We start from the raw sequence: 18,487 nt of genomic DNA, 5'->3' as shown, positions 1-18,487 counted from the left end.
GATTGACACCCCGTTCTCTCATTTGTGCCCATCACTCATTCAAAGCCTCCTTAATGAAGTTGTCATCCTTCCCGCCCTGCTCCACCAAAGCGATTGCGTCCTAGGAAGCTTGGCCCAGGGCGACTTGTCCGATATCAACAAGATACCCGGTTCGTTTATCAACGTTCTCATTTGCCTTGATAAATGGGAAATGGCGTTGCGGAAAGGAGACCAACTTTGTTATTGGCGATGCGGTTATGTGTCACAAGAAGTAGAATCAAGGACCTCTGACGATACACATCTACCTCTTTTTTGGTACCCCAACGTCACCATGGCCAACGCGTTTACCCACATATGGGCCTTCCGAATTGTCTGCCTCTCCGAACTCAAGAGATTCATTACGCTTCTTCCTAGCCATGGCCAAGAACAGCCAATCTGGATCGGGCAGCTTGATATGAACTACGATGATATTCAAGCCCAGATCATCGCATTTGCGAAAAATATATCCCTGAGTATGGTCTACCTACTACAAGAGGAGATGGGACTTTTTGGGCCGACATCTACCATTTTCCCACTCCGGATAGCATATCAAGTATACAAGTCACTTGGCTCTGGGCAGCAGGCTGACATTGCCTACCTTGAGGGAATCGTTGAGCAACTCGATCAAAAGGGCCTGAAGTCTGCCAGAGCTCTTGTATTTGATGGCTTAATGCAAATATAAACCTTGGAAACGCAACATACTTCCAAATTCCATAATGACTATGCTTAGGTTGAATAGCTCCTAGCCGTAGGTACTCTCGGTTTATCACCCCTCTCCCTCTTCTTCCTGTTTTCTGTGTACATGGATATTCATCTTCCTGCATCTCTCAGTTTGCTTGTTTTAGTCAAGTCGAATGGGCATTGGGTGACTTGGCTATGCGGCCAGGGCTGATGCTGAGGACTTACCTGGATGGACGCATCTGCCCGCCGCATTTATATCTTCCCTTGTTAACATTGTGCCCAAGCTTAGCCATATGGCTGCATGTCACTATGTAGAAAACGACCACCAAAAAGACAAGGAAAAGAAATATCAAAAAAGACATATCAAGGTTGTATAAGCGAGTATTCCTCTTCTCTATGCCGTAGCTCTTTATCTTGGATATTTGGATATTAAAATTTATAGCCTATTATACAGAAATAAGGCAATTACGTAGTAACAGCGTGAAATTTGGATGTGTGGAAGCTCCAGAGTGGTGAGCCAGGCAGCAACTGCCGTCCCAAGTATTCGCTCATTTGACCATTTCAGCATTTCAACTTTACTTATCCCCAAAATGGATCGCAAACAAGTGAGCATCGAGCTTACCAGTAAATTATCCGCCTTACCTGATGCTGCACGAAATGAAGAGCTTACCTCGGAGTTGCAACTTCCTCCCGACCCGCGTGAAGCCCAGAGTCGGGTCTTATCGAGTTCCGTTACTTCAACAGCGTCCTCATCCGCATTACTGAACACCGTACAACAGGGGTCCTCGGTTTGCTTCCGTACTATTGGCTTTGGCCAATGTGGAATGGTCTTCGAACGGCCCGGTCGAGCATACGTAGTCAAAATCGCTCGCCCGGCATTCGAAAACGCTTTTTGGGCAGACTTTCAAGCACACTTGGCAATTTATCAAGCATTTAGAAACCAGCAGTCCGTCAAAGTAGGCATTCCCCGAATTTTCGCATACGTCACAAAAACCAACGATAAATGGTGGGACTCCCATTGAAAATTTTTCATGGATCACATCCCTCTTTCCCTCTGCCTGCAATGGTCTTGATCAATGAAAGGATACTTCCACTACCTAAGCTTGCTCGACAAGATCTCATCGATGCCTATTTTCCCGGGCCGTCGCAACTCACTGCAGCGGCTGAAGACACTAACCGGGACTGTCTTACCTATATCTATCTCGGCCGTCACCAACCCCCCATAGCCCCTACGACGACTGAGACTACGTATAGCCTAGCTATCTTGGCAGATGTTGTGGATCGAATTAAAATTAGATGACGGGTCATACCATCTTTGTCCCTGCAGATCATTCCTGTAGTAGCCTTTGACAAGGCTATCGCCGCAATACTAGAGAAACAAGTTGCTGCCTATATCATAATTTTTCCAAAACTCTCCAGTCTATTAGGGCACACTTGATTAAGATCAGGAGGATAGTTTGTTTGCCTGAAAAACCAAGATAGGTTGAGCTTAAGACATGGCGAACGGTATTAGATCCTTGCAAGGCTGCTTAGATCGACGTACTTCTGGTGAAGAGCATTGGAATAATCAGTACGTTTATACTCATCGCGTGTGGCATCATCCTCTCGGTGGTCTTCATGTTGGAATCCAGTTTTTTCACGTCGACCTTAGGATGGATATAAAAGAGAATGAAAAAGAGATAGTGAGCTGCGAACCTCTTATGGAGTGTTAGTAATAGACTATCCATGAATCATTATATCTATAGCTCGGCTGGATGTTAAGTACTTTATGAAAATCATCCTAGCTATAGCCGGGATTAGGCAAAAGGCACAAGCTGATTATTTTCACACTTTATCATTTCTCACAGGTCTAATGAGCAAACAGTTTTTTTAAGGCAGGGGCAATCAACAAAAATGATGGTCAATGTTGGATGGATTTTTAGTTGCTGGCGCTAGCATCACAGAATAGATGGCTAATAAATGATCCGCACATTGCGTGATTAAACCGTTCTTTTCTGCTTTTATTTTCAGGCTGGAAAGTGGGCATGCCTGTAGGGCTTCTATGCCATTTGATAAGGGCGAGCTGGATTCTTTCCGTTGTTCTCCTTTCCCCCACTCAGTCAGTCCAGTTAGTTCAATACAATCGTATTTCTCTGTCTCTCTCTCTCTCTCTCTCTCTCTCTTTGCTTCCCTCTCAAAGACCTATCGTGGCATCTATGCGATACGCCCTAATATGTTAACTTGATCTCTATAGGAGAGTCCGAAAAAACCGGGCTTTGTGCCACCAGGGCTTTATATTTCGGAATCGTTTATAGCACAAAGCTTGGCGGAGGTTCCAGCAGTTCTAAGATAAAGTACCGCAAATCTCGGTTTCACAAGTAAAAGGCTTGGCGGAGAATCTAGCCGTTCTAAGATAAAATACCGCACAAGGAGCGCCACAGCGGATCAAGCTCTTGCAAATCATTGCCCAAAAAAATCGGGGTGCTAACGAAATGCATCCTCGGTGCTATTCTTATCCAAATATACATCTACAACCTTCATAAGTTGTAGTGTGATATGTGAATATCGGACTCGAAGCTAACAACGACGCGATCGGCTTTGAAATGCTCCATTATGTACAAATCGTGAAGTGCTATCAAGTCTCCTCCCCGGGCACAGGCTGATAGCATTCCGTAGAAATTTGAAGTTCGTCATGAGTTACTTTGGTTGGTTTTACCACCCAGCAAGTCTTGATCAAACATGAGTCAGAAGTTGGCTAGGCCCCGTTTCCAACAGTGTTGATCCTATCAGTAGGTTCTGCAAAAGAGCATGTTTCATTTCGTGTCAGAATTTGTTCCCGACATATCTCCATTTCACCTACTTGTCTCCGGCCTTGGAAAATAATATTAGTTTCATAGTGGACTTTGATAGTACTGTCGTCGTAATACTGGAGGAATAAGTCGCCGCCTAGTTCACATTTTTCCGAACTTTCTCCAGCCCACATGGAGCACATTTGTTTAGATGTGGGTAGATCAGAATGCCAGTTCGTCTGCTTGAAACACCAGGATGGGTTGAGTTTAAGACATAGCAAATGGTGTCAAATCATACGTGGGTAATCGCCATCTTGCGGGTTATTTATAAACGAAAATGGTACAAAAATGCTCTGTATATGTCGTCATGAGCCAAACGGGCATGTTCATATAAAGACAAACCGTGTGTGCTCTGAAGACATGAGGACAATCTTGCATCACTTGAGCCCTGCGATCAATACTGCCTAGCACTCAATCCTTCTTTACATTTCCATTTCCATTTTGAACACCGCCTTAGAGATGAACAACCCTGTCGACGTGCGCTCGCTTGATGGATTTGCAGATCTAATAGTTTATTATCTCCGTCTTTTGAGGCATGATATTACTCCATCTTTACTATCTTTGTTCTACCTGCTTTGCACAGGCTCTCTGTTTTTTGACGTTATTCATCATATGCTCCACCGTTGCAACAAATCATCCCACCCTCTTTTTCAACGCCTAGAACGTGCCCACCATTTCCACCACCTATACTTCACACGGCACATGAATTTCAACGAAAGGTATCTTCAGCAGAATCGATTTCAAGCCTTGCCGCTTGAGCTAGCACTTCAAATCGCTGGGACCGTACTGGGGTATATCTTTGCCAGTTTTATGACGCCTAATGGCCATGTGTGGTCTACAAGAAACCACCTTTTGTCCACAATTGGCTTTCAAACCCTAAGGACTACTTTTGTCATCCTCACATGTGGCCGCGACTCAAACCATCTCATCTACAAAATCGCCCCGAAGGACCCCAATTGGATATTCGTGGGCCCAGAGTTCCACGCACTCCATCATGTCTTCCCGGATCGTTACATCGGTTCGTTCATTAAAGTCTTCGACTGGATTTGGGGTACTGCCTACTCCTTCAGACGCAAGCGCTTTGCGATCACCGGGGGAAGCGGAGCATTTGGCCGTGCAATTGTGAAAGAGCTCGAGCGTGAAGAAGGGGTAGCCTGCATTACCAAATTGAAATTTGGTACTGATTGGGATCATCATCATTTTGAAAAAGCGCTCCCGGTGCTTTCTAACTCCGACGTTTTAATACTGGCTCACGGCTCCAATGGCGAGGACGCAGTTGCATCAAATTGCGATTCAGTTACCCGACTTGTTAAATTATTCAAGCAGCACAGAGAGACCAACCCTGCCTGCCCGGCGCTTCCGGAAGTATGGTACGTTGGCAGCGAGATTGAGTTCCATCCATCCTGGGGAAATCTACGACTACAACGCTACTCTCAGTCAAAACGAACGTTCCTGCCGCACGCTCGTTCCTTTTTTGATGACCCTGATATAATTTACCGCCATATCGTTCCATCCTCATTTCACTCATCCATGGGAACTGCTGTATTTTCTGCAGACTGGGCAGCCAAGTGTGCAATGTGGTGGATCCGACGAGGGGCCAGATATATTCCCGTCACATATACGGGAATTGCGTATTTGAACTATTTCAAGTTCATGTATCGCATTCCTTACGCGCAGGATGCGTATCAAATGTAAACATCTAACTCTCTCACAGTTTGTTGAGTTTATAGATATTGATCAATAAAATGCATGGAATGGGAGCTTGATTGTACACTAAATGCATCTCAGACATAGCATGTATTTTGAAAACATGTGGCCGGGGCTGTGATTAGTTCTCGTCCAGTGTTTCTAATTCATTTATTCTGGCGTATCACAAGGCGATAAACGGGCTACCAGAGTTTATATAGATGTAGACGTAGAGTTCACTCCCTAAATACATTGTTGCATATTGTTAGGAATTCCTGCCCGGTTTACTTGGTGCGTTCTTCATTCATCATTTAGGCTCTTTATTTGACCAAATGAGGGAAAGTTAAAGTGGTAGCATCTCACGAAAGTAGGGCAAATGCGTAGTCGCGAATAAACACCGCTTCCTAGTTCCCTCGACCGAGTTCCTCTACTCATTTCTCCCTCTTGGTGTAATTTTCCAATCGTTGAAATGGACCCCTCGCCGACCTTCTATGAGCAATCCACAGACGGGGCGGTGTCTGTCTGCCTGATGGTAGGCAGCATAGTTCCTTATCTATGACATGATCCACAGTGGGGAGCTAGCTACAAAGCCCTTGAATGGAGGTATTAGCTTGGTTATGGCGCGCCCATATCTAGGCAGAGATGTGTCGGGCCATCGCGCCTAAGGGTCTTGTGGGCTTACAGGGCCCCGGGAAAGGCCACTTATGTCCACTTAAGGATACTGCCGGTAGCATACAAGGGTTATTCTATATTTAGCCGGCTTAAACAATTGGATTAATAACTAACACTTGGCAACATTGAAAACGTTTCACCTAACTAATTCTTTTCTTTAAAATTAGTATTCCAAATAATGATGTGAATTCATATGAAGTGGAGTATTCTGCACACCTCTATATCCAACACTAAGCAAAGAACCTCGACAGATCGCCAGCGAACAATGACAATGAAACCCTTCATCGATGTATTACAAGAAAAACTGTCCTAATAACCCTGCTTTTCTCATTATATCTAAGACGAGCGCTAAGAAAGCCAGTACTGACATCTTGTCCAGCCGCAGTTGCGATTGCCGTGACGACTACGGCAATTAATATGGCGAAGCCAATTGTAATCAATACACGGGAAACATTCCATCCGTCAACAAGCAAGAGTGCAGGAATTATGCCGCCTGGGGAAATGTCTCCTTAGTTAACTGCTGGATCAAGGTAACGACACGTGCTCAAGGAACTGTTGATTTTTGAGATCTAAACTGGCTTGGGTGGTGATCCGAATGACCACCACTTCGGTGGTTTGGTTACTTAAACATCCATATTTTATGATGGATCTTCCAGATCTGTAGTAACCTTTAGAGAACCTATCATGGAAGCACTACATGTCATAAACACACCTCCGTTTAGATATCACCGGTTGTGGGAAACCCAGGAATGCCCACAAATGAAAAAAAATAACCACGAAAGTTAGTGAATATCATTCAGTAAACGCGATGCTCATCTACATTTTGTTCTATTGAGATTATTATCCAAACATAAGCAACTCTGAATCGCCCCTCCGTCTTCGACAAAACCATAACTAAAAGGATCAAAAGAGACCGCGCTATGATAACAGGCTATCCAAGAGCCAGAGCATTCATATGCCCCAATTCCCTACAATATTCTGCACAACGAATTGTGGATCGAACGATGATACGGGCATAGAAGGGTGGATGCAAGATAGAGGAATCGCGCTCCGCATGCCAGGGTCTGCTGCAGTCTCTATCTGCGGTCGCAAAGACAATTGAAAACGGGTTTCCCCACCACTTCCCATGTAGCCATTCCGCGAGATGATATCTCGTATCTGACCACGCGCTCTGCGTAAATTTCCTAACATCGATTCAACCCGCGGAAGAAAGAACGGATACTCTTCCACAACCTCTTCGGTCCCCGGGCTGAGCTTGCTGACCCGGATTTCTATCCAGTGCACCCGTTCAAAAAAATGAATGCCGACACGTAGAGGGAAATATCATCGGCGCAGGTGTCTGGGGATAACGGATCTGGCCCCGTCCAGCTAAAGGCGCACTCGCTCTCATGGTTAGTGTAGAAAATGCAGTCGATAACGCGAGGCCTCACGGCCTTATCCTTTGCATACTGTGATATGCTAATAGGTTGGATTGAACTGAGAGTGCTGCGATTAGCTGCGAGACAAGGTGGTGGTGTCGGTATATTCGGCGATTCTCTCCAGATTGACTCAAGGTCTAGATCCAAATCAACGTCTGAAGGGTTTTGTCAGCGCCAACACTAGTCATCGAAGATGTTTCAACCAACCAAGTTGATCAAGTTGCCCCATTCTTTCTGTGCAGCACGAGAGATTGCACGACAAAAGGCGGTTTGCGAAGAAAAGGTAGGCTTGGAGAGTGAGAAAATCTCTGTGGCTTCATTAGGGATTTATATGTATAGACCAGAATGACTGGCAGGCAAGTCTTTAGCGCAGAGCTATAGTACTGAGGGGGTGGCAGGGCGTTTGTAAACACACGAAAAATACCAAACAAAAAACAGATATTTGGCCATATTCAACAAAAGACCTTTTGTACTATGTACGTTTGAATGCTGTAGTAAAGCTTTTTGTGATTTATATTGGAGAATTCCATAAAGAGTGACTGCGGTCAGATTTCAGTGCGAGTATAAAGCAATTCCTGAGGTTGGAGATGTTGAATATCCGAGAGCCCACGGGGCCCTCCCTCCTCAGCCACACAGTTGCCTGCTCTGTTGAAGCTTGCCAAGGTTTGTGAAACATTCAAAGTTTGGCAACAACAATAAGCCCCGAGGCAGCCCCTCTCCTTCTCAAAGCCAAAAACAAACAATGAAACAGAAAGTGCAAAAAGTGAGACCATAACAGCCATAGAGGGCTGGTACAATGTAACCTCCACTACACCAGATCATAGATACCACAATAAAGGGACCCAGGATCCCCCTCGGGAAATACCCGGAGGAGACCGAAGATCAGCAATCAGACCTGATACCATATTCCAAGTGCTGGTCTCAGGACTGATCCGGGTCTTTCCCGAGGGGGATCCCGGGTTCCTTTATCCTGCCATATACCAAAACGTGTGTTAGGAGTCATCGCAAAACACTTTGATCTTCAAACAAAGTTAGCTCAACCAGATTTCGCTCAATTTGTGTAAGAAAAAGACGTGGGCTTACTGCATATCACTCTTCAGTTTCTGCATCCATGATGCCCAAACGTATCATGACCGCCTTGACAACGGTGATATCAAGCTCACTGTCAAGAAGGACAGCCCCGATCAGAGCCGCCACTGCGGCCGCCATAGTTCTAGGCATGATCTGCCCCCCTTGACACGGATTTAGAAGGAGATGGTTGCCAAGTCCCTTCGATTCTCCTAAGGCAGCTAAGTAGCCCCGAGATTTTATCAAGTCGAGACGGTCTGTCATTTGCTCTGTAGGATAAACGTGAGCTTTGGGGGGTTTCAGAACATCAGGTGATAAAACACGGACCACAAGTCATATTCCTCGAGTATCCATGAATATGTAATATAGGGAACATAATAGTATGTCCAGGAAGAGCGAGGCGTTTGTTGCCATCAGGAGACCCGGGGCTCCAGGTATCCAGGGCTGTGCGAAGCAACTGCACATTCCTGAATGTATAGCTCAATATGTCCATCACAGCTCTGTCATTCTCTGGAGAGTGTCTCATGGCCATCTTGACGTTCAAGGGAGTCTAGGTAGTTTAAATGGTTGGTGTCTGGCAGTGACAAAGAAATGGAATGCAATAGCCAAAGTTGTGGGCGGGCGCGGGGGCCTCTATTTATTTTGAATTATGAGGCTTTTCAGCCTCAAGGCTGATTGGAAGGCTTATTGGAACACGTCGGGCAGCAGTTCTGATGGACCGCAGGAGTCGACTTGAATGATTGCTTGACCCCTCTCATGCAAGTTGGCTTCGCCTGCCACCCAAATTGCACGTTGTTGGCAAATGCGCAGTAGCGCCAGAAACTAAACGCTTTTGGTATTCAGCTGCCAAGATATTTGAAAACAGACTTGTCTAGACATGCGCTCGTACACAACCACATTCTCCGCGATCCCTGCGTCTCTAATATCATTGGATGCGTCACTTCACTGATATCCTGGAACTAGTCGAAACATATCTCAGTGATGAGACTAGTGGCCCATGGCTGCTGGCACTGGATAATGCGGATGACATAAATCTGTGGACATCCCCACTCACGTCTGAGGCTGGAGCCAAGCGCCTGATCGATTACATGACCCGAAGCAGGCATGGGGCGATCATATGGACCACGCGCGATCGCAAGCTAGCCACAGGAGTCGCTCGAGAAAATGTGGTGTCTGTGCAGCAAATGGACGAGTCCAGGGCCTCAGAGATGATGCGGAACTATCTGATTTATCCTAGCCGGATCAAAAAGGATGAGTGTTTGTTAACAGGCTTATTGCAAAATATTACATATCTTACACTCGCAATTGTTCAGGCCGCAGCGTATATCAATGTGACTGGGGAATGACCCAAGAATTATGAAGCACTCTTACTTGGAACTGAGCCCAGTCGAAAATAGATTAGCGTTTTAAGAATAAGTTTCGAGAAAGACTCTATGAGAATAAAGTGGTGAAACTGATTTCGATCCATCCTGTAGTGATTGGTTGTTCTTGATTCACGCAGACGCAGACGGTGATCGATTTGTGTTTTTGCGTTGAAAGTACATTCATTGGTAGTAGGATACCACCTATGGAACGCCCCACCCATACTCCACCCCGTTGAACTATCCTTTCCGACCCGTTCATTGCCTGCCTTTTCTGTTCAACGCAAGAACCACGAGACCTGTTTATCACTCTGTTGCCTACCAGTACAATACCAGCCATAGCCAGGTCAAGCGTGCCGATCTCATTTCGCTTGAGCAAAAACTCACTGTAACTCATTTATATGACAATAGCGTCTATCACTATTCTGCAATGTTCCGAGAATACCCTGATGTATAGAGTCAAAGGCCTGACGACGATCCCACAGCAGTAGCTCCTGGTTATCACAGCATTCTTGGAGCTTCTCATTCTCTCCCACCAGCCATTCGTTGGAGCCTTGTAGGAAGCGACGTTCCTCTTCCAAGCGTATTTTGCCGGCGGACTTGATCATGTAACACTCCCACAGGCACAAATAGAGGTCCAGGAGGTCAATAGCGGAAGATGCTAAAGCGGGTTTCTTTTGCAGGATTTGGGTCAAATCACTGGTTAGGGAACAGGCCGCACCCATCGAGGTTGTCTGTCTTTTGGTTAGAGCCGATCAAATACGGACTCAGTGAAATCTGACCTTTATCTCGCCCGGTGGCATTTGTTTCGAAGAGTTTGTCACATGTTTGGTGCTGCCTGGAGCCCCAACTGGCTTCTCATATGAATCTGGTGATTCTCGCTTTCTTTTGTTGGTGCGACCCGAAGGAGAGTGAGAAGCAGGAAAGTCCATTGGGCTCGACAGATTCAGTGTTCCTCTATATTCAGGTAGAAGGAAATAGGAGTTGAAGATCGTCAATATAAGTCGATCAAATAATTTCTTTTATATTATATGCCAACCTACCGCATCACGCTAGATTGGCTTTTCTTAAGGAGAGCCATTGGTAACCGCAGAAACAGCTGTCTTTAACCATGCGACTAGAATCATGATAAACAAACCCGCATTGAACTGTCCTAATTTTGCACTAGACTCAAGTGAAGGATGTATTACTGAGGGCAAAGCTGTTTGAACTGCCGGTTACACCTGGTCGTGCTCATCTAACTGAGGGCCGGCAAGAAACTCCGGGCGCGCGCCGGTAAACATTTCGCTGGACCGGCTCAATTGTACGGGTTAGAGACAAAGCCATGAATAATGTAATAGTAAATGGAAAAAAGGTCGACCTGGTGACTGCAAAATTACCAATCAAAAATCATCTCTGTTGGATCTGCTTGGAAAATTGTCTAGATGCACCTAATATGTTTATGCTTGGCTTGGCGCTTACGGCAGGCTACACAATCACGCTCCGACCTCAAAGATAAGGTGTCAAAGCTAGTAAGAGATAATAATGATATTTGAGTGAGCTATTTACCCAACTTAGGTATTTGTAATAGTTGCGTCGCGAGGCAGCCTGCCACGAAGAACAGCGCGAAAACCCAAGGGCCGGACAAGCAGGCCTACGGCTCATACGGCGACTCCATCAATCCGCCTCCTGGACATGTAGATAGAAACCGAGCTCCGTCCACCGAAACACCATCCCAAATCGAAGGATCAGCCATATCTGCCGGGCGGAAAGGTAGCCGCGTCGTATTGTCGCACGTGACGCCGGCGAGTCCCTTGCCCTCACTCTCCCACGTAGGATAGGCACGTCGCATCAAAAACTGCTGCCCCCTATACCGATCACCGTGGGAGAAGTCGCCGAACGCAAGGACCTGCAGAGCCGGCAGTCCACCTGGGCCAAACGCCTATTCGGCAAATGACACAAAATCCTCGGTCTCTGCTATTGCTGCGGATGACTCGAGCACTGCCTCCTGAAAATCCATACACTCGAGGGGCGACCTATCATAGTACGCGTTGAGAATACGATCGTAGTCATTATTATCACTAGAGATATCCTCGTCCACGGGACCCCTGCGCAAACGAGGGTCCTGTGAATACGGTTTGCGTGTCTTATGGAGGAAGGTGATAATCTCTCGTTGGACATCTCGATGGATTCGCTCGGGACCGCTGAACCGCAAATGTAAAAGCCGAAGCTGGGAATGCTTCGCCGTGCGTCGAAGGCACCGCCGCTGTCTTGATTAGCATGCATACGTTCGCTGGGCTGATAAAGACTTACAGCGGCAGATGGTCTTGCACACAGTGCCAAAGCAGTCACCTGGCCCAGGTCCACAATGGTTGACAAATTTGCAATCCACACGGGCGACACATCCCGATCGTCCTCAAACAAGCTATCCTCGCCGATGGGGGCGAGTTGGCGCTCATGGTAGACAAGGCTTTTCAACGTGGTTTGGTGGTGTTTTATGGCGTCCTGGATGCGGGACTCCGACGCCGGAAAATTGGACAACCGCAGATGCAGATGCTGTAGCCCACGAAACGAACGCAGGAACCGTACAACCGCAGATAGGCTACGCCCGTCGCCCGGTTCGTGTAGCAGGAGATCCAGAGAAGTTTCAAAATGCTCCAGTTGCAGTGGATTTTGTGACCGCGACAGCAACTGTAAGAGACGCAGCTGATTCGGGCAGTCCCAGAGGGTAAGCGCTCGTAGGGAACAAAATATCGAACTGTTCTCTGATGAGAGATTTGGGGGAAGGGTCACCCTTGACAGTGCTAGGGAGGACAAGGTCGGAACAGCTGTCGGCTTCTCGACTCCTATATCCCCGACCCCGAGCTCCGGTCCTTGCAGTCCAAGACTCTCCCAGCATAGAGCACGGGCGGAAGCGGAATAAACAAAGCCGATGGATAGGTGATCGAGATGGCTCCAATTGTGACGGATGCACTGTCGCAGCAAATCAACCTCGGTCTGATGCTGGATTCCTTCCCACTCGAAGGCCGTCAGACTCGATAGTTCGGACAGCCCTTCCAGACGGTGCCATGTCTGAGGACAGGTACCGTCGGTGACGAGTGAGAGACGGGCGAGGCGCTGTTGATACCGGCTGAGATAGCCTCCCTGATCGAGAACTCCCATCGGGACACATGTCCCAAGCCGCTATCTATTGCTAGTCAGTCACAGATCCGGAAAATGGGCACCAGCGCATACGGACTCGAAAGTGCTCAGGCTATTCGGCTTTAAGTGGGTGAATATCAGCTGCAATTGATCCTTCACGTCGTCCAAAAATTGCTGATGTGCCGTCGCCTCGTCCGAAGCTCCTAATGTGGTCGGAGACTCCGCCAGCCCCGCCGCGCGAAAGATGTTGTAATATGCACATCGATTAAACCGGACGAGATGAAATGGAGCCTGGATTTGCAGGTTCCTCACGTGCTGAAGATAGCCTACGGACCGGGATTGACCAAGGTGGAGAAAGAAGGAGTCGATATCCAAAACGTTCAGCGCCCACTCACTTACTGCGTGGAATGCAATGGTACGGTAGATATGAGGAACCAAAACTGAATATAATCTCGACGAGACTCGGCTGAGAGCACGCAGGTAGGCGGGTGGCAGCTGGCAGGAGGTCAGAGGACGTGAATCAAACAAACCAAACACGCCAGGACTTACCCAGTCCGCGATCAGCATCAGAATCTCACACGGTAACGTGTCCAGCATTGTACTGGGAGAGGTGACATTTGTTCACTGTATCAATGGATTCAGGACAATGAGCGACTTAAGAAGCAGGGTTTTGCCGAGACTTGGAGCGCCTGGTTAAATTAACCCCAGACACTTGAACAAAGAAAATATATTTAGTTGGTATCCGTGGAAGACATATCGCACATCGCGATGGAAGACAAGCTAGCCTATCCGGTCCCTAATGACCAGGCTCAGTGCCGTGTACGGTAACCGCTCTTGACCACAAGGAATAATCTGTTGTAGAGCGCATCTCGTGACATGTCTCGGTTCTAGCTTGGTGGGCTGTTCGGCATGAGCGGCATCAAGATGCAGTGACCACAAAGTAGCCATGGTGTCCTCACCGATATTGTCAACCAGTGTGGAATAAGATGATAAATTAGGGGACAACCGTTGTCAAATTCAAAATAATAAAAACGTTCAACCAAGCAACCTTTGGCCTAATAGGCCAAACAAACAGGGCCCCACGGTTCATGTGGGGCAACAGGTAAGCGTGTATGCACAGCCAAGGTCGCGGTTGAAACGGTTACAGTTGATAAGGAGCGCTGTTCAACTGTAAAACATAAAACGATATTTGAATTCGAGTTAACCAAATGGCAAAATCCTACAAAATGGGCTGCAGTAGTATGGTCCTGCGAGACCTGGGGTCCGAGACGTTCAGCCTTGGGAAGATCTTCGGACATTGGGCCGTTTGCTTTCAGAAAAAAAGGGTAGACCTCGGAGGCGCTCTGAGATTGCACAATATTTTAACGGGAAACCGAGGCACTCTCTATACTAGGCGGTCGGTTGGCCTGGCAAAAACAGCTCACGTCTCTATGCGACGTTATCGCCAATAAGAGCGAGCGATAAGAATACTCCCGCCCGATAGTGCCAGTAACCACCCCCTGCATTACGAAACTTGACAAATAAAACAAGGGTCAATATACTGATTTGGGATATTCTGTATTCAATGCCATGGTTGTGTTAAATACATATACACTAACTAGGCCCGTAAGAGGTAAATACCAACTATCCTCCTTTTATCAACGAGCAGGCATTTCATCCCGGCCTCCAAGTATGCGAGTATCGTCCTGCTTCGAAGTCTGTGCCATCTCCCCGGATATGAATAGAGTCTACGCTGCATACTCAAGCACCGTATGCAGGATAACCCTCGAATAAATGACAGCGCTGTAGGCCAGGACCAAGTGCATCACATAGAGACTGGGCCGCCAACCATTCACCACGCCCATCCTCTCCAACGGCCGAAGCAGATAAAAGACAGCTCCAAGAGAATTCCAGATGGCGACTCGACCAAAATGTACCGCCAATAGTGGGGGGATTTGAAATGTCCCGGTCAAGGCATGAATGGTTGGTATCAACGAAAGTAAGCCCAACGAGACACAACTGTACGGGAAACGGTACCGCGCTGCACAGATACTGGGATCCCAGACTAGGAAATCCACCAGAGTCCCAACAGCAACGACGGTGAAGGCCGCTAGGTATCCGAGCTGGAGGGAAGGCTGGGCACGGAACAGCAACACCACGGAAGGAATAGTAGTCGTCCAGATCAGGACCAAAACGCCTCCAAGCTCCAGCTTTTGCCACTCTGCCGCATCACTGCCGTGGGATGCGTATAGGATACGATATACCAGGCTGGACAAGCACCAGAGGATGACGCCTGCACAATAGACGAGCACCGACAGTGAGTCCAGAATCCCTCCCGGAGATGATGGGAAGTGGAAGAGTAAGAAATGAATGACAAAGAGGTAAAAATAAGAAAGACCGAAGATGCTGATTATAGCGAGGATTATACAGTCGCGCAGAGTGTGAGCTTGAGGACCAGCCATTGCACTTGGGTCGTTGATCGGTTGGGCAGAAGGGGTTACCGCTGGGTCGGACTGGGACCTGGAAGACGGTGCAGATGAATGGGTTGGTCTCTTGGAAGTGGTCCAATCGGGCGTTCCGTCACACCACACAGTAGGAGGTCGAGATGGCTGACGCTGAAAGGCAACCATCTTAATTCCAGATATTACCATGGGGTAGGCGGGCTATTTAGATGAGAAGCAGGAATAGAGAATGTAAGCGGCTAGTCACATTCACTTGGTGGAATTGAACAAAGGTGTGTGTCCACTGTCGGAATCCATGGCAGGTGATTTAGAGAGGAGACGGTGTTTAGAGAGGGTGTTTAGAGAGGGTGGTTAAAGAGGGTGGTGAACGGTTCCATCGCAAAATTTGGAACGGTTGTTCATCAACACATCGAAGGTCAGGCCGGCTTCAGAAAGACACATGTTTCAGCTAATATTAGAAAAACTTTTGTTTGATAATTGATTACCCGAACATGATTAAGCACTTCACCTCCTCAGTTCGGGCCTGCCTTCATTTACGTGGTGGTTGGCTCTAGCTTTTTCCTGCTGGGATCTGGGATGGGAGTATTCACTTACCTATCAATTTCACGCCCATCAATTACTCATGGTTAAAGCCATCAAATTCAACTGATAGAGCCATGTATTCATTCTGGTCTAAGAAGTTCGTTCAATTGGACAATATACGAAGCCGCCAAAGCCGCCGCTTTAGCCACCCTCAATATCTAGGGGGCTGAGCACCCAAGGGAACCAGTATCCGAGAGCTTTCGCTGCTGCGAAAAAGTCAGACTAAGGCGATCCTTGACATGTCGACATTACGAAGTGCTTTGCCCAGAATGCTCTCGGTCTCGGTCAGCAGAGACGTGCTAAATGGGTCGGACCTGGAACATTCCAACAAATTAGACTTACTATCTAATGAAGATTGGAATTCATCAAGTGAGGAGGATCGACAGATCGAAAGTGAGACTTATTGGGACACAGACGAGGAAGCGGAGGAGTCAAATGCAATTGATGATGCATATAAAATTCTGGAAGGCGACTGGTGGGATATGGCCTATGCAGGACAAGCAATGGCGGAGGGTAGGAAATAGTGGCTTGATGTCGAGCCTCGCTCCTCAATTTGGCCATAAATGGAACCGAGGGCGGTTTACAATCGAGCAACTGCGACTCAACCGTGAAATATTAAAGGCAGTCCTCTGGTATTTTATATCACGATGCATTTTGATCATGTCATACGATCAAGGTTCGCAGGAGCCTTGTTCTATTTTTGAAATGAGAGGTAATAGCGGTTGGTACAGCCGTATTGAATTGACCTCGAACTGACTCCCAGAAAGTGCTCACCTATAGGTATGTATGTAGTAACGCAACTGCGAGATGCAGTGCGGGATAGTTGACAGAATGCCTTTCAAAGACGTCTGTCTATATTCGCTCAGTTTGCATCGAACCTTCCAGGCTGCTAGCTAACCTAGGTGTCTAGTTCTAGACCGTTGTACTTCTGAAACCGGATCTTTTATGTCGGAAGGTTACGTGACGGCGTATTGGGTCGCTAAACCCAACATGGCAAAACTAACCGGATGCAGTAATTCACGGGTCCACCATTTGCAGCCTCAATAGAATAGACAATCAATATGTCGTCTTGTCCTGCTTCCAAGCATCGCCCGGGCCTTTGTCATACTGAACAAAGTTTCCAAGACCTAGTGCTACTTGATATGCTCAAGAATATGGTCAGTGCAAATAATCATGAGCTCAAAGCCTTCTAGTAGACAGTTCGGGGTCGAATATACCAGCCTCTTTACAGGTTAAAGTGGAAACGAGTACGTGTATCCCCTAGCTTACAGTCTTGGATTGCCAGGCAAGACTCGGGTTTTTACTAATAAAATATATCCGCATATTCATTGTGCTCAAATCAACTTGTGTGCTTTTCACTTTTACTTCAACAAAACTAAATTCACACGAAAGAAAGAAAACAAAAGTGTCTGTTTGAAATCAGACGGCCTAACCTCTCGCCGCAGTGCTTTCCAGCTACCCCAATTATGACGTTCATCTAATATACATATTGGTATAGTATAGAATCAGCTTTCTCCATGTCATCGGGGGCCTTAGATACGCGGGCGAATGTATCGGAGTAAATGAGAATAACTCAAAACCGAAACCCAGGCCCACTTGATGCCTTCCAATTTGACTTCTTTCGCGCCCCTCTCTCTTAGGTAAGCCTCAGTATCCGCTAGGTTTGTCATTTCAGGGTTGCCGGCGTGTATCAGCCATGTCAACGGTGTGCCACCCTCGTAATCCGATGCATTGAGGTTTGCCTCTTGCTCCAGTAGAATTCTCGCTACAGCCAATGAGCCGTACTCAGCAGCCCAGGAGAGTGGTGTCCGCCCCCACTGGTCACGAGAATCAATATTTGGCTTGCTTTGCAGGAGATGCTGAAGGAGATTTGTACAGTTCCCCATGGCAGCGTAATGAAGGAGAGATCTCTTGTGACAATCCCGTTGCTTAAAGCGTCCTCGCGACTGAAGCGATGAATGAGCTTCTTCGACAAACGCCACAAGTTCTGCATTAAGGGAAACCTCGCTGATGGTTTTCAGATGGTCAAACTCGGGGCCAATGTCTGAACAGCCAGGAGTGGGTTCCATCCTCATCGACGCAATCGGGCATGGAGGGATAGAGCTCGAGAGGACGTAAAGGAGGCCTGAAACGGACTTGGTCAATGATCAATGGAAAGCTCGCAGAGGTTTAAAAAAGTAGACTTGAATAAAGAGGAAGGAAATATCAAGTCGCCTGGAACGCAAGGCCTGCTCGATTATTGAGTGGTAGAAAACTGTCATATGAAGCAAAGGCGTAGGGCGTCGAGGTATTTATAGTCATCCTGGCTTGTCCGGTCACTTGCGAGCCTGGTTAGTAGCAGAAACGAAGGACACAGGTGCCTGAACTAATTGAGGCCTGTTGAAACCCATACCTTCGTTTTTGTCACCAGTGTTCGTGCTTCGTTGCTGGCTCCTAATTTTTGTGAAGTTCTAAAAGCTAGTCAAGATGCAGGTCAAAAAATACTGTCGCAAGTCTAATTAAATGCGCTGAGGGCCAGGGCCCGCATCTATTGCTGGGCAAGTTTTAATTTCCTGAAATTTTCACTTGGCCAAGCCATGTACATGGTCCACCCTCGGCGATGGACCACCGCC

At 47.2% G+C, this 18,487-nt stretch overlaps 8 protein-coding genes across 8 annotated transcripts; 4 read left to right on the top strand and 4 right to left on the bottom strand.

The window, feature by feature from the left end:
* Nucleotides 1–310: 310 nt before the first annotated feature.
* Nucleotides 311–700, top strand: N7455_006097 (uncharacterized protein; the record flags this gene model as incomplete). The annotated part of the gene is made up of 1 exon (XM_065605263.1): nucleotides 311–700. One exon carries the CDS (start codon nucleotides 311–313, stop codon nucleotides 698–700), a length of 390 nt encoding a protein of 129 aa, XP_065461117.1.
* A 589-nt stretch (nucleotides 701–1,289) lies between these two features.
* Nucleotides 1,290–1,721, top strand: N7455_006096 (uncharacterized protein; the record flags this gene model as incomplete). Its single annotated transcript, XM_065605262.1, has 1 exon — nucleotides 1,290–1,721. One exon carries the CDS (start codon nucleotides 1,290–1,292, stop codon nucleotides 1,719–1,721), a length of 432 nt encoding a protein of 143 aa, XP_065461116.1.
* A 2,508-nt stretch (nucleotides 1,722–4,229) lies between these two features.
* On the top strand, nucleotides 4,230–5,222 carry N7455_006095 (uncharacterized protein; the record flags this gene model as incomplete). The annotated part of the gene is made up of 1 exon (XM_065605261.1): nucleotides 4,230–5,222. One exon carries the CDS (start codon nucleotides 4,230–4,232, stop codon nucleotides 5,220–5,222), a length of 993 nt encoding a protein of 330 aa, XP_065461115.1.
* Nucleotides 5,223–6,836: 1,614 nt separating this feature from the next.
* Nucleotides 6,837–10,457, bottom strand: N7455_006094 (uncharacterized protein; the record flags this gene model as incomplete). Its single annotated transcript, XM_065605260.1, has 3 exons — nucleotides 6,837–7,143; nucleotides 7,170–7,458; nucleotides 10,154–10,457. 3 exons carry the CDS (start codon nucleotides 10,455–10,457, stop codon nucleotides 6,837–6,839), a joined length of 900 nt encoding a protein of 299 aa, XP_065461114.1.
* A 908-nt stretch (nucleotides 10,458–11,365) lies between these two features.
* Nucleotides 11,366–13,449, bottom strand: N7455_006093 (uncharacterized protein; the record flags this gene model as incomplete). The annotated part of the gene is given in 4 exon segments (XM_065605259.1): nucleotides 11,366–11,653; nucleotides 11,672–11,977; nucleotides 12,025–12,894; nucleotides 12,946–13,449. 4 exon segments carry the CDS (start codon nucleotides 13,447–13,449, stop codon nucleotides 11,366–11,368), a joined length of 1,968 nt encoding a protein of 655 aa, XP_065461113.1.
* A 1,130-nt stretch (nucleotides 13,450–14,579) lies between these two features.
* On the bottom strand, nucleotides 14,580–15,461 carry N7455_006092 (Hly-III-related protein; the record flags this gene model as incomplete). The annotated part of the gene is made up of 1 exon (XM_065605258.1): nucleotides 14,580–15,461. One exon carries the CDS (start codon nucleotides 15,459–15,461, stop codon nucleotides 14,580–14,582), a length of 882 nt encoding a protein of 293 aa, XP_065461112.1.
* A 653-nt stretch (nucleotides 15,462–16,114) lies between these two features.
* On the top strand, nucleotides 16,115–16,399 carry N7455_006091 (uncharacterized protein; the record flags this gene model as incomplete). Its single annotated transcript, XM_065605257.1, has 1 exon — nucleotides 16,115–16,399. The coding sequence occupies one exon, from the start codon at nucleotides 16,115–16,117 to the stop codon at nucleotides 16,397–16,399; it is 285 nt and encodes a 94-aa protein (XP_065461111.1).
* Nucleotides 16,400–17,407: 1,008 nt separating this feature from the next.
* N7455_006090 (ankyrin repeat domain-containing protein) lies at nucleotides 17,408–17,944 on the bottom strand (the record flags this gene model as incomplete). Its single annotated transcript, XM_065605256.1, has 1 exon — nucleotides 17,408–17,944. The coding sequence occupies one exon, from the start codon at nucleotides 17,942–17,944 to the stop codon at nucleotides 17,408–17,410; it is 537 nt and encodes a 178-aa protein (XP_065461110.1).
* Nucleotides 17,945–18,487: the final 543 nt, after the last annotated feature.

This window comes from Penicillium solitum (assembly GCF_028829755.1).
Source record: "Penicillium solitum strain IBT 25940 chromosome Unknown utg000004l_segment0_segment0, whole genome shotgun sequence".
Lineage (NCBI taxonomy): Eukaryota > Fungi > Ascomycota > Eurotiomycetes > Eurotiales > Aspergillaceae > Penicillium > Penicillium solitum.
Note: the sequence above shows the minus strand (reverse complement) of the source record. Positions and strands in the feature narration are given on the sequence as shown.